This window comes from Pseudophryne corroboree, chromosome 8, assembly GCF_028390025.1.
Source record: "Pseudophryne corroboree isolate aPseCor3 chromosome 8, aPseCor3.hap2, whole genome shotgun sequence".
Taxonomy (NCBI): Eukaryota; Metazoa; Chordata; class Amphibia; order Anura; family Myobatrachidae; genus Pseudophryne; species Pseudophryne corroboree.
In genome coordinates, this window is record NC_086451.1 from 455,694,683 (window position 1) to 455,710,314 (window position 15,632).

Here is a 15,632-nt window from a genome sequence, read left to right on the forward strand (position 1 = left end):
AAAATTACAAGAGAAATACCTCAAATTAATTAATAGAGCTTAGGCATCACAAACACAGAGGAAATTATTTGTAGTAGAGGAATCTGGGTCCTGGCCAAAGTGTGGTAGAAAGGCAGCATCCTCTTATTTTGGTCCTGTCATTAGATAGTGTAATGTTGGAATTTGGAATTTTATTAACCTGGCTCTAGGGCTTTGTCTTGTGCCCTACTGTAATACTACTATACAATTTTGATCGGTAGGTCGACAGTCATTAAGTTGACCACTGAAGGTTGACAGTAAGGTCGACAGGTATGGAAGGTCGACATGGGCAAGGTCAACACAGTTTTTTTGGGGGGGTTTCAGGACCTTTTCATACCTTCTCTATCCAAGTGGGCATAGAGTTGGTTATAAACCTTGCCCGAAGTGTGGCAAAGTGAGCCCTGCAAAGGGATCAGTTTCAACTGTCGGTGGCCCCAGATGGAAATTTGGGTCAAGAAACCCCCCAAAAACTGTGTTGACCTTTTATGTGTCAACCCTGCTCATGTCCACCTAGTCATGTGTTGACCTTCAGTCAGTGTCGACCTACTTACTGTCGACATTCAGTTGTCGACCTAGACAGGGTCGACCAAATGATCCACACCCATTTTGACCTCTAGGAAGCCTATTTGCCACCTACTGTAATTCAGCGAATGATTGGCTCATAAACTTTTTTAGCATAAATAGATTTCTCTTTACCCCCCTTTAGTACAGATGTCAGAGGAGATCTTTTAGAGAACCTATAATTCATCAGAAGTACTGTATATCATTTCAAGATATTGTGAAGAGAGTTCTGATATTTTAGAACAAGTGAGATCCTTTCATAGACAGTTTGGCTTTTAACATTCCAAGCAGATATTGAAAAAAAATTTGAGCCAATAAGACAAATCCATTACATGTCCAAGATCTTATGCTAGGTATTTTCCATGGCTTCCAGTCCTGCTTACACTATTCAGAGTACTTGATTATCTTAATAATTGTCCCCTCTTCTTTGTTCGTTGGATTTGTCTGGTGGACCTTATGCACCTACTTTTACTTTTCTTTATTCCTCCTTATTTTATTTATACCAACCTATCCTTATGGTGACTGTTTGTACTTGACTGATGCTTTGTATGGTGAAGCTGCAGCATCTTCAGCCTTATCTTGGTTCTGCATTCCCGGATATTACAGGGGGATACATGGTCACTGAGGTGCCTTATAGAAGAGGGCCGACAATGATCACAGTTAAGCATGAGGCCTGACAGCAAACGTGACGACTTTTAGAGTCTCCTCTCTGGAAGAACCCAGGAAAGAAAATGCTCCTGGCTACTTCAGATGGTGGCTCTCACGTCATTTGCAGCAATTATCCCCACCCTGTCCATATGTGCCGCAATTCTTCTGAAGTGCCGCAAAACTTCTCCAGTGTGGTCCGACTGATGGTGACATATAACGTCAGTGAGGGTGGGAGTCTCTGTCCTTGCGCAGTCAGATGCACACCAGGAAAGGACTCTGCAGCAGCGTTTGCATAAGATCGCAGATGGGCGACCGGTAATAGATGCAGCCACTTCCGCCTCTTCATCAGGCCCTGTGTGTCTTTCTATTGTGTTAAATTCTGTTATAAGGCATCTAAAATTAGGGCAAAAATAAACCTAAACCCATCAAAATCCTCAAACTTCCGGGGGTTATAGTTGCCATGACACCAGCGGAAAACTCCGCCTTCCACCACTGACAGCCGGTATAGAAGGACCCATGTAGGCTGAAGTTATCGGAAATACTGTGCGTTGGGCTCTCTAGACGCTCTGTAATAGCTGTAGACATTTGTACCAGTAATCTGTTTCCATCTTCCCATTATACCTGTGAGTCTGTTATCACATTGCCGCTGGCAATAGGCTAATAACCCTATAATATATTGGCTCCTATGTTTTATATCATTGTTAGAGTACACCTATATAAATTAGAGAAAAGCTATAGCACTTCCTCCCCCGCCATTTTCTATAAGACTGTGGCTTTGTGCGCCTGCTTCAGAGACGCACGCAGATCACACAGCCGCTGTGTCTTTGTACCCATTGGTCATCTAAGTAACCATACGATTACTCTGGATGATCGGGAAATTCACGCTGCTGACGCCAGTGAAGCACAAACGTACGCAACCTGTCACTCAGGCTGTGGCGTCCAGGGCACTGCAAAAAATCTGTCATAGGGACAGATGTACTAAGCCTTGGGGAATGAGATAGAAAAAGGGGTCAATTTACTAAGCCTTGGACAGAGATAAAGTGGTCAGTGATGAAGTACCAGCCAATCAGCTCCTGTCATTTTCCACACACAGCCTGTAACACGGCAGTTAGGAGCTGATTGGGTGGTACTTTATCTCTCTATCCACTTTATCTCTCTCCAAGGCTTAGTACATAGGTGGTGGTAATAATATCCCAGCGGACGGTATGCCAGCTGTCAATATCCCGACAGCGGCATCCCGGCCGCCAGAATACCGGCAGCGAAGCGAGCATAAAGAGTCCCCTATGGGTGTCGTGGGAATACCCATGGCGAGCGCTGCCAGCATTCCCGGCTGTCGGGATTCGAAACGCCAGGATCCCGACAGCAGGGATATTAACTACACCCCGTACACAGACCTTGAAGTACCAGCCAATCAGCTACTAACTGCCAATTACAGGCTGAGTTTGAAAAATTACCGGAGCTGATTGGCTGGCAGTTTCTTTCTCCACTTAATCTCCAATGCTTAGTACATCTGGTCATAGTGAGGTCAGCACATGCACAGTATGGCATCGGAGATGTATGTAAACCATCAGGATTTATTATATACTGTATCTGAAGGGCCCTGAGTGCAGTCAGGACATTGCAGGAGCTAATTCATAGACATCTACATTCGTTTTCCATCGTCTAACGTCATTTATAAAATCAATACAAATTAACATCAAACCTTTTTGTATGCTTTATTTTAATTTACGGCAATAGTAGAATGATTAGATATGTGCAGGACAGATATATGATTTGCAATAGTAAGATGCTGATAGTAATAAGATCAGATCAGTGGGACAGAGGAATGAAGAGAAGGACGATACTACGATTCCAATCAGCAGCTTTCCTTTTCCTCCATCCCTGCTAAATACACTGACTTCTATGGAAGGAATCCTTTCTCCTTGAACCTGCCCCAGGTTCTGATGTTATTGTACAATGTATTTCCGGGGCAGTCAGTTGGGAACACGTTCCGATGTCCTTTTAGGGTGTAGTTTTTCCTAATATAGTTTTTGGACACCCCGCACTGGATGAGACTTTTAGCTGCATTTATGGCAGCCTGAGGTGGGAGTTTATCTGGGTGGGGAGAGAAAGGAGAATGTGAGGGGTCAGTAAAAGAGAGGGGTTAGTACAAGACAAGACATAGGTGGTCATTCCGAGTTGTTCGATCGTTGCCTATTTTCGCAATGGAGCGATTAGTAGAAAAAATGGCAAAAAAGCGCATGCGAATGGTACGCAGCACACATGCGCTTAGTAATTTAACACAAAACTTAGTAGATTTACTCAAGCACGAGCGACGTTTTTTCCTCGCTCGAGTGATCTTAGTGTGATTGACAGGAAGTGGGTGTTTCTGGGCGGAAACTGGACGTTTTCTGGAAGTGTGCTAAAAAACGTAGGGGGTCCAGGCAAAAACGCAGGAGTGTCTGAAGAAACGGGGGAGTGGCTGGACGAACGCAGGTCGTGTTTGTGACGTCAAACCAGGAACTAAACGGACCGAGGTGATCGCAATCTAGGAGTAGGTCTGGAGCTACTCAGAAACTGCAAGAAAATATTTAATAGCAATTCTGCTAATCTTTCGTTCGCTATTCTGCTAAGCTAATATACGGTCCCAGAGGGCGGCGGCCTAGCGTGTGCAATGCTGCTAAAAGCAGCTAGCGAGCGAACAACTCGGAATGAGGGCCATAATAAGGGCAAATAAAGGGAAACATACAGTATGCAGTTCAACCAAAAATTCTATCAGGTCTTCCTATTAACACCTGGCGACAGGCATGGCTTTCTATACCTGCTTATCGTCTTCTATCAACATGATCATAAATAATGGAGATTGAACTGTCCTGTCCCGCTCCCACCACAGCGAGGAGATGGGAGAGGAGAAACCTGCAGCGCTGGTACATTGTACAGTAAGTGTTGCTGGACAGGTAGGTAACAAACATCAATGGCTTTTCTCAATTCAACAGACCACTATTGGGACTGAATTACCGTGAGATTGGGGCTTACCCTCTACCCTGGGGCACAAAACCCTGCTAGCCTACATCTGGGTACACAGTGAATAAACCAAAATCATTTTTAATGTGGTAGATGGTGCGATCATTCATTGTTCATGAAATCCATTGGCAATACCGCCAACACCGTGTAACGAGGCCTCTTGTAGACATTTCTTTTTTTTTTTTTTTTTAAACCTGGGGGGCTGATAAATGTTATAAAGCCCATTTTAGCAAATGTGTGGGAGCCAAGCATAAAAAGGAATATCTGTGTACGGGATGCGGTTAATATCCCAACGGTTGGGATCCCGGTGCTCAATGTACCGTCACAGGAATCCCGAAAGGGGACAAAACAATGATGCCAGAATCCAGACCAACGGGATCCCAATTGGGTGGTGTTAGGTTTAGCCAACCCCCTGAGGACTTAGGGTTAGGTTGCAGAGATGGTTAGGTTTAAACTGTGGTGTGGGTGGTTAGGCTGCGGGGAGGGATGGTTAGGTTTAGGTTGCAGGATGTTAGGTTTAGACGCAACCCAAGAGGGTTAGGCTGCGAGGGGAGAGGGGGGTTAGGGTAGGCGGAGGGTTAGAGCACAACCATCTGACATTTCATACCCAACCCCTCTGTCCGTTTCTTCTCCACCCATAAACAGGTAATAAATTCTTATAAGCTGTAGTCTAAATTCAAAAGGATTGTTAAGTAGAACTAAACAAAAAAAGATATGCTAAAAAGATAATCGATGAACGTCAGTATACCTCTGGTGAATAGAATGGTTGCTCACTGCACATTGCCATATTACTGGAAAAGTAAATCCCACATCCCAAGGCTCTGACGTTACAAACAAATCAGCTGGAACTATACAACTAACGGCCTAATTCAGATCTGATTGCAGCAGCAAATTTGTTAGCAGATGGGCAAAACAATGGCCCTCATTCCGAGTTGTTCGCTCGGTATTTTTCATCGCATCGCAGTGAAAATCCGCTTAGTACGCATGCGCAATGTTCGCACTGCGACTGCGCCAAGTAACTTTACTATGATGAAAGTATTTTTACTCACGGCTTTTTCTTCGCTCCGGCGATCGTAATGTGATTGACAGGAAATGGGTGTTACTGGGCGGAAACACGGCGTTTCAGGGGCGTGTGGCTGAAAACGCTACCGTTTCCGGAAAAAACGCAGGAGTGGCCGGGGAAACGGTGGGAGTGCCTGGGCGAACGCTGGGTGTGTTTGTGACGTCAACCAGGAACGACAAGCACTGAAATGATCGCACAGGCAGAGTAAGTCTGGAGCTACTCTGAAACTGCTAAGTAGTTAGTAATCGCAATATTGCGAATACATCGGTCGCAATTTTAAGAAGCTAAGATTCACTCCCAGTAGGCGGCGGCTTAGCGTGTGTAACTCTGCTAAAATCGCCTTGCGACCGATCAACTCGGAATGAGGGCCAATGTGCACTGCAGGGGGGGGGGGGGGGCAGATGTAACATGTGCAGAGAGAGTTAGATTTGGGTGGGTTATTTTGTTTCTGTGCAGGGTAAATACTGGCTGCTTTATTTTTACACTGCAATTTAGATTGCAGATTGAACTCACCACACCCAAATCTAACTCTCTCTGCACATGTTACATCGGCCCCACCTGCAGTGCACATGGTTTTGCCCATTAGCTAACAAATTTGCTGCTGTGATCAGGTCTGAATTAGACCCTACTCAGTTATTATTTGCTCTACTAATCACAGCTGTATCTTCATTTATGGACTTTATTTCCTCTTAGAGAGAATATTCAAATAAAGAGTTTATATGGAACACCCCATATGTCACTGATTTTCCACTTACTCTGGAAGCTTCCAATGAAAGCGATCCCAATGGAGATGCTGTTGGAACCTTTGGCATGAGCTCCGAGCTTCGTCCACCCACGCCCTTCATATACAGAGCCATCACCACCGATTAGAAAGCTGTGTAATTAGAACACAATATAGTATATAGTTACTATTTCCACCCATGTGAAACTCTCCCAGAATATCCGGCAGCACTCGGGGAGCACTCCCGCCCTCCCAGGAGAGCGACATCATGTCTCAGATCCCGCAACTTCTCTGAGGTGACGCAAAGTGGACTTTGCCTCTCTGCCTGACCCATCTACTGTATATGACCTGCTAAACATCTCCACTTCCTCTATATCCCCTCATGGAAACAGACACCAGCCTTAGTGTTTATGTGCTGGAAGCTATGGGGGTAATTCAGATCTGATCGCTGCTGTGCGTTTTCAGATCTGAACTGCGCATGTACCGCAATGCGCAGGCGCAACAGACCGCGGCAACTGGGATTTCTGGTCAGCGATGGGATGGTGCGAAAATTACGAATGCACCGGCGATCCCAAGGAGATTGACAGGAGGAAGGCGTTTGTGGGCGGCAACTGACCGTTTTAAAGGAGTGTCCGGGAAAACGCAGGAGGAAGAAGGCGTTTGGTGGGGGGGTTTCTGTCGTCAGCTCCGGCCCCGATCATCGCAGCGGCTGAGTAAGTCCTGGGCTGAGCAGAGACTGCACACACTGCTGTTTGTGCAGTTCTGCTACACATGCGATTGCCAGGGCCGGCGACAAGGGGGGTCAAAGGGGACAACTGTACCGGGCCCCAAGGGTCAGAGGGGCCCCAAGGATATGCCACTTAGTGACCGTCAGGGATGTGAGCCGTCTTGTCCAAATAGGGCAGCGAGCTGTAGGTGGTGTGGGCGCAGCCTCAGAGTATACAGGAGGGCGGGGGTAGCAAGTCTGCGCTGTATAGGACTGAGACAGCTGGCCATGTGGAGAGTGCCAGGGCTCCATAAGGGCTCAGTACAAAATGAAAAAGGGGTGTGCTCTCTCTACAATGGAGCCTCAGAGTGACAAGAGCCTCTTACACACAGTCATTATGCGGCACAAGTGTGCATCTGCTATTCCGGGTCCCTATCTGTTGCAAGCAGTTATGGGACATGGCAGCAGCTCCGCTGGGCAGGATTCCTGTGCCCTGTGCTGGCCTCTTCTGGTGGGGTGTGAGGGCCGCATGGTACCTGCTGTGTGGTGTGAGGGTCTGGATAGTGGAAAGGGCAGCGCAGGTGAATCTCTCCCCGGGGTAAGAGTGGATTGGTGAGGGTATATATTGCTTTGGCATAGGGTAGGGGAGCTAGGAATGCAGCATGTAGTCATTGGGGAGAGACAGACTGAGGGAGCCACAGCTGGGTTGGACACATGTACCCAGCATGGACGTTATCTGTGAGAATATTCCAATATGCCATATGCTGACTTTGCACTAGTCGTGTCTTGGATGACATTAAATAACTTTATGCTATGAATGGAGTGCTGGTCTTGTCTGCAGCATAGCCCCTGCTGGAGCCTCTGTGTGTGTGTGTGTGTGTGTGTGTGTGTGTGTGTGTGTGTGTGTGTGTATAATTATATATATATATATATATATATATATATATATAATTAGATGGGGCCCCACAGATATCACTGTACGGGGCCCCGAGATTTCTATTGCCGGCCCTGGCGATTGCACACAGCAAATACCCTCCCCCTGTAGGCGGCGACTAACTGATCGCAGGGATGCAACAAATGCACCCTAGCGATCAGGTCTGAATTAGGCCCTATGTTCAGCACTCACTGGACATACAGGTGGAAACTTATCAAATCTCAGAGAGAGAGAAAATACCAATCACTTAAGCTTCTGACTATCAGTTTTCTAGCACAGCCTGTAAAATAACAGGTAGAAGCTTATTATTGGTTGGTATTTTATCTCTTTATAAAATTTCATTAATCCCCCCCAATAGAGTCAATTTCTTTTCTTTTCTTCCGTCTTAGTAATTATTGCTGATGGGAAATCATAGGGGGTTATTCTGAGTTGATCACAGCAGGAACTTTGTTAGCAGTTGGGCAAAACCATGGCCCTCATTCCGAGTCGTTCGCTCGTTATTTTTCATCGCATCGCAGTGAAATTCCGCTTAGTACGCATGCGCAATGTTCGCACTGCGACTGCGCCAAGTAATTTTGCTATGAAGAAAGTATTTTTACTCACGGCTTTTTCTTCGCACCGGCGATCGTAGTGTGATTGACAGGAAATGGGTGTTACTGGGCGGAAACACGGCGTTTTATGGGCGTGTGGTTGAAAACGCTACTGTTTCCGGAAAAAACGCAGGAGTGGCTGGAGAAACGGGGGAGTGTCTGGGCGAACGCTGGGCGTGTTTGTGACGTCAACCAGGAACGACAAGCACTGAACTGATCGCACAGGCAGAGTAAGTCTGAAGCTACTCAGAAACTGCTAAGTAGTTAGTAATCGCAATATTGCGAATACATCGGTCGCAATTTTAAGAAGCTAAGATTCACTCCCAGTAGGCGGCGGCTTAGCGTGTGTAACTCTGCTAAATTCGCCTTGCGACCGATCAACTCGGAATGAGGGCCATGTGCACTGCATGGGAGGCAGATATAAGATGTGCAGAGAGAGTTAGATTTGGGTGTGGTGTGTTCAATCTGCAATCTAAATTGCAGTGTAAAAATAAAGCAGCCAGTATTTACCCTGCACAGAAACAATATACCCCACCCAAATCTAACTCTCTCTGCACATGTTATATCTGCCACCCCTGCAGTGCACATGGTTTTGCCCAATTGCTAACAGAATTCCTGCTGCGATCAACTCGGAATGACCCCCATAAGGCAGTGATTAGCAATAAGTGATTGGCACTTTCAGGTAGCAATTACTTTTGTTGTGTCGGTGACAGCAAAGGGCTCATACACATTGCGGCCATTTCAGTCTGTAGTTATCGGTTGTGGTTATACTATACATGTCCCTCAGGTAACCCGTGTTATTATCCGTTGTATGATGGAAAACAAACTTTTTAGCGTTCCCTGAAAACTCACCTCTTCAGGCAGCTTATCAAATTCTGGAACTGTCCACAAAGCCTTTCTATCCAATTACATCCCCTCTGTACAGTCCACTCATATCCTCACATATTTTCTCATTCTTCCCCTTCACATCCTCCCGACCCCAGGTCAGCATCGCTGGGTGACCATATCATACAGCCCACCAAGAACATTTGGTATCTAGTGGACCATTATGCAATAGATAGCACCTATCCTTGTGTATCTATGCCTATTTCCCTATAGATTGTAAGATTGCGAGCAGGGCCCTCCTACCTCTGTCTGTTATTACCCAGTTTTGTTTTATCACTGTTTCCAGTTGTTGATAAGTAATAATGATAAAACAGACCGGAGTGCCCAGTCCTGTGTCCATGTACAATGTAATGTAACAATGCAATGTAACTATTAACAGATTGAAGGTTCCTCGTGTGCATACGCCATTACCGGAGAGGGACTGAATTCTTACATGCAATTTGTAAAATATATGAATAAAAACTTTGCAAATACCTGATACAACAAAGCATTCTAGAAATGGGATACAAAAGCTTGCGATCTACGGGCTACCCAATAATCTCTGAACGCACATAGGGGGTGATTCAGGGTTGATCGTAGCTGTGCTACGATCAGGCACTCACACATGTGGAGGGAACGCCCAGCACAGGGCTAGTCCGCCCCGCATGTCAGGCCCCACCCCACCGCACAAGTACAAAAAGCATCGCACAGCGGCTCCAGCGTGCTGGCCGAGAGCTACTCATCATTGCCCGGGTCGCAGCGGCTGCGCATGACATCACGCAGCCGCTGCGGCCTGCCCCCCCCACGCAATGGCCGGATCGCACCCACAAAATGGAAGCCTAACGCCGCCGTGCCGCCCCCTCCCGCCCAGCGAACATCTCTGCCTGTCAATCAGGCAGAGGTGAGAACGCTAGGCAACGATAGCCGTCGGCTGTCAGCCATGCGCCGGCGCACTTCTGACCTGATCGCTGTGAAGAGTGGCAGCGTGCGATCAGGTCAGAATGACCCCATACACAGTCTGATGACTACGCATATCCAATGATAGCTACATTTGGGTGAAACTCAATTTCTAATGGCAGCAATAAGAAATGATAATGATCAGGACTAATTCCCTACGAAGTGTAAATATTCCCCTAGACCGGCCAGCTAAGCTTTAAGCACATTCTTGATAGTGTCACAATAGAAGATTTTCTATCACTGTAATAATGAGTTTCCTTTCACTTAATATTGATAAATATACAATTTAAGTCCCTCCCATCGCGCCACATTTAGCACTAACTTGTATCCGATGTCACACCAGCGCCTGTCATTGATGTGGAAGTTCTGAATGTTCTTTACTTGACTGATGCAGGAAGCCCTTGAACTGCAGCTTGCCCCCTCCGTGTGGTGGATGATTGCCAATGGTCGTTGGGGCTTTAGGGAATCTTTGCAGTTTGTCCACCTTGACCCCCAAGCAGATCTGCTAACAATGGGAGGGCATCCTGGGTATTGGAGAAAAGAAATCAGTGAGAAAGTGATAGAAGTCTTTCTTCGCAGATAGGATCTCCTCAGTTACATAGTCAGTAGGCACACATTGGGAGGCTCTTGTGGTATAATGAAGCTGTATAGATCAGAGGCATTTCTAGAGAGGAGGGGACCCGTGTGCAGACTCCTGTGTGGGCCCCCTCCTCTCCCGTAGCCATCACCGCCACTGTTAGCGCGCTCAGCACTGAGACTCTGGCTCTACAGCGCATGTGCAGGACTCCAAAAACAATGGCCGCCGCACCATTTTTTCAGAGTCCTGCGCATGCTCTGTAGACACTGGCACTGTTCCAGAGTCTCTAGTGCTCAGTACGCTAGCAGCGGCGGTGACGGCTACGGGAGAGGAGGGTGCCCACACATGGTAACCGATGGACGCCGAAAGGTGAGTATAGAAGAAATGGGTGCAGTCTGGGCCTCGGGGCCCATGTGCACTGCACACACTGCACCCATTATAGATACGCCAGTGGTATAGATCATACAACAAACTAACATGCTGAACAATAGAGGCATATATGAACAGCCGTTAACGGCACGCTTCTTCTCTCTGATTCTGAAAGATTCCCGTGACAAACAAGTACATAAATATATCAGACTGTTAACACATCAACACATAAACAGCTCCACCTGCTGTCCCTCCAGTGTAATTACTCAACACTGATAAAGTCTCAGTCTGTTGTAATAACTCAACAGTAAGCACATACAGTAAATATCACTAATTCAAAACAATATGTTCATCTATACCAATGAATAACCTGAAATGCTATAAAGGTAAGCAGTAAAATGCGAGGTTGGCTTAAAAAAAAAAAAAGTAAATGTCAGAGTTTTGCCTTTTTCAGAGAACAATTTATAGGATAAGAACTTACCGCTGGTCTGCAGCATTTAGGCATCCTGGGCCATGAGATACCGCCAGTGGCTACTGAGGACTGGAAGACGGTGTTATAGACAGATTCGCCAATGTTAAATCTGCGGGTCACCTCGCAGAGTATTTGTAGGGAAAAGGATGGTTCCTCAGTGTGTGAGGCTTATACATTAAGCATTGGCTTTTAATAGTCGCCGCTTCCTTTCATGTTTGATCACTTGCCTGGCATGGTCGCATCAGATGCGACCATGCCTGCAAGTGCTCTATCTGACCAGGTCGCACAGGATGCGACCAGTCAGATAGAGAGTGTTAGAAGCGGCAGGGAAGGGAAACTTCCCTCCGCTGCTGCTGTCAGAGGGACCAGAAGGTCCCTCTGCCTCCCCGCACTCTCCCCTACTGATTGCTGATCCCCCCCTCCAGCGGCTGCAGACAATGGCAGCCGCTGGGGAGTGTAAGTTAACCCTCCCAAGCCACCCCCAGACCCCCTGTATACCTGGAGGCTGTCCCGGCATTCAAAATGAAAGCTGCGATGTTCCCGATGGTCGCAATGTTCCCGATCGATGTTTCGGGGGGAAAAAAAAAAAAAATTGGGATAGGGTTAAATTCCTGTTCATCACCAAATTCACTCACAATAAAAAAAAAAAAATTTCGGAGCGGTTTTTGATGAAATAAATCGTCAGTTAAGTGGTTAAGCACACAATGTAAAAAGGCAAATTATTTTAGTAGCTGTACACTTTATATTTTACTATTAAAAGCATTGCCCTTTACATTTTGAGCTAGAGACATTGGGAATCCCGAGATCTGTTGACTCAGTGCTGCTGACAATTCTTATACCTGATGACTACACAAAATGGCTGCTTCCACAGTGTGCAGGTTACAATTACACTTTGAACATCCTGTACGCAATAAAATCCCTACAATATGTGTGATTCTCACTTCTCATCAACATACTCTATGTTCATGATCTGCCCAAAATTCATTCAGTTCCATCAAACCATCCCATATTTGTATGAAACTACAGAAACTTTATAACAAGCCGCATCCTTGTACGATCTTAAGCTGCCATATACCTGGTTGGAACGAAAATGTGGTAATCTATTGGAACAAATGAAAATTGCCTATTTGTTCCCAAACACCGGAAAATGAACAAAAACTGTAATTTAGATAAATTAGTTACATTAAACGAATTTAACCTTGTTTGAATAACCATTTTTTTTTCAGTTCTCCATTGTAATTTGCCCCCATACATTACCAGTTTTTTGTTTCAACCAGCCACCTGGTTGCAAAGATAATCTTAAGGTGTATGGTCGGGTGTGGTATTGAAAGTCGACAGTAACTAGGTTGACAATGTCTAGGTCGACCACTATTGGTCGTCAGTAACTAGGTCGACAGGGTGTCTAGGTCGACAGGGTCTTTAGGTCGACATGTTCTAGGTCGATAGGTCAAAAGGTCGACATGAGTTTTTAATGTTATTTTGGTGTTGTTTTCTTCGTAGAGTGACCGTGAACCCCAATTAGTGCACCGCGTCCCCTTGCATGGCTCGCGCATGGTGCCTCCTCTCCGCTACCGCTTTGCTCGGCACAATTTACCGTTCCAATCGTAGTCCACGTGGATCGTTACGTATGAAAAGGTTAAAAAAAAATTGTGAAAAACTCATGTCGACCTTTTGACCTGTCGACCTAGAACACGCCGACCTAAATACCCTGTCAACCTAGACACCCTGTCGACCAATAGTGGTCGACCTAGACATTGTCGACCTAGTTATTGTCGACTTTCAGTCTGGATCCCGTATGGTCTGCTATAGAATTGTGACAGACAAAATAAAACAATAGTATTAAAAGTCTCCTACCATATGCAATTGCGCAGAGAGCTGCCAGGAGTATTAGAAGACGAGTCATGATCCACGCCAAATCACAAAGCTGGGAAATGAAGTGTACAGATGACGTTACAGTAAAGTAATGCAAGTTTGAGACACAGGACCTAATTCAGACCTGATTGGCTAAATTTAGCACAGCTACGATCATTCACACTGACATGCGGGGGGGACGCCCAGCACAGGGCTAGCCCACTCCGCATGTCAGGCCCTACCCTGCCGTACAGCGGCGATGCTTTTGTATTTGGAGAGTAGCTCCCTACCAGTGTAGCTGCTGCGCGCTGGCAGGAAGCTACTTGTCGCTGTGAGGGTCGCAGTGGCTGCGTGTGATGTCACTCAGCCCCCGCGGCCCGCACCCCGCATGGTCCAAGCACACCTGCATTGCCCGGACCGCACCCCCTAAATGGCGGCTGAATGCCGCCGGCCGGCCCAGCGACCACCTCTGCCTGTCAATCAGGCAGAAGCGATTGCAGGGCTGAGACGGCCGTCGGCTGTCTGGCATGCACCGGCGCATTGCGGGACCTGATCGGCTGCTGTGCGAAAACGCAGAGCACTGATCAGGTCTGAATTAGGCCCATAATCACTGGGGAAGACATAACCAATTCTGTATAAATGATGAGCTCTGAGGTCAATATTTATAATCGGTGAGCTCTGATGTCACCTCTTCTGTGCTCATTAGGAACTCTTATGGGAGAGGGCCACAGTGGAGGTTGATGACCTTTGACTCCAGTGGAGCCCTGGCCCGTGAGTTGCTGGAGGGTCAGGACTTTGTGCGGGTTGGTATCACGACCACCGGTCATCATACCAAACCTGGCAACCAGATCCCCGGCAGGGAGGAGGGAAGGCTACAAAGCCCGTTGCGGGATCGGTCTATTCCTACTCTACTGGTATCGTGGACACCCACGAGTGGGAATAGTCCCTGTTAGTCAGCATACCGACTGTCGGGATTGTGATGGGGCGGGATGTAGGTGCTGGTATTGTGACCGGCGGTAACTACATCCCCTTTGTGCGAGTCTGAACTTTATTTAAAGTAGAAATTATTTACAAGGCAAAACCTGGGATCAGATTTAAGCCCCATACACACTAGACGAGAAACAAGTAAGCCCTACTCACTTGTCGATCTGCCGCCGAGTTGCCCGACGGCCGATGCGGCCGACGAGCAACCCGGCGGCGGGGGGGCAGTGACGGGGGGAGTGAAGTTTCTTCACTCCCCCCGTCACCCGTCACCCGTCACCCGGCTGCATTGAAGTGCAGGCAAATATGGACGAGATCGTCCATATTGGCCTGCATGCACAGCCGACGGGAGACCAGCGATGAACGAGCGCGGGGACGCGCGTCGTTCATCGCTTAAGTCTCCACACTGAAAGATATGAACGAGATCTCGTTCATTTCTGAACGAGATCGTTCATATCTTTCAGAAAATCGCCAAGTGTGTAGGGCCTATAAAAGATCTCGCTCAGATCTTTTACAATCTCGTTCAGTGTGTACACTCAATGTCGTCAACGATGCACGGGACCCCCTCCCTCGTATAAACATGTACAAACGAGGGAGGTCCTCGTTAATGACAGCCATGGGTGTCGTTCCTCCCACTGTCCCTCCCTTCCCCGTTTGCATCGGCAAGTGTGAAAGCACTTGCAGATGCCGGCACCCCCCCGCCAATATTGGCGCAGACGGGGACTCGGCTAGTGTGTATGGGGCTTTAGAGGTGATGAGAGGAAGTTGACCCCATGTATATAATAAAACTAGTTTAATGAAAGCTAATTTCCATTCCCATTGGGCTGTTTGATTGGGTAAAGTCCCACAGAATGACATACTGTACTGTGTTAGATAGTCTATAGGTGCTGCACCTATATGTGAAATGGTAAGTACATGTATGTGCATATACTGTAGCAGAACCCATGTCCTGTACAGGTAGGTTGCATCAGGAGACTCACCTGGGATCAGGAGCTCTTCTGGTGAATGGAATCAGACTTTTGATCTTTTATATCCTTCTCTGAGCTGGCACCTAATGTGGCACAGGAGGAGCCAATGGATCTCTGGTACAATAGAGTAACCGGGAAGCAATATTAATCACAGGACATCATCGGCTTGAAACTTTATTTTGGCATAAAATTTGAGTAAACATATGTGGTGATATTTGCATACCTAATTACAGGGATTTTAATTCCAGCATACTTCCCCATGAAAATAGCCTCAAAGAAAGATATCGCTTTGTACGAGGGTGATGCATGAAAGAAAAAAAAAAATTATACATTTTTTTTTAACACATAA

The 15,632-nt window shown here is 46.8% G+C and overlaps 1 protein-coding gene across 1 annotated transcript; it reads right to left on the reverse strand.

Annotated features, from left to right (window-relative positions):
- Nucleotides 1–2,928: 2,928 nt before the first annotated feature.
- LOC134947966 (peptidoglycan-recognition protein SC2-like) lies at nt 2,929–15,320 on the reverse strand. Its single transcript, XM_063935756.1, has 5 exons — nt 15,296–15,320; nt 13,338–13,407; nt 10,388–10,589; nt 6,049–6,167; nt 2,929–3,321 (listed from the first exon to the last, which is right to left on the reverse strand). Exons 2-5 carry the CDS (start codon nt 13,384–13,386, stop codon nt 3,128–3,130), a joined length of 564 nt encoding a protein of 187 aa, XP_063791826.1. The 5' UTR covers nt 13,387–13,407; nt 15,296–15,320; the 3' UTR covers nt 2,929–3,127.
- Nucleotides 15,321–15,632: the final 312 nt, after the last annotated feature.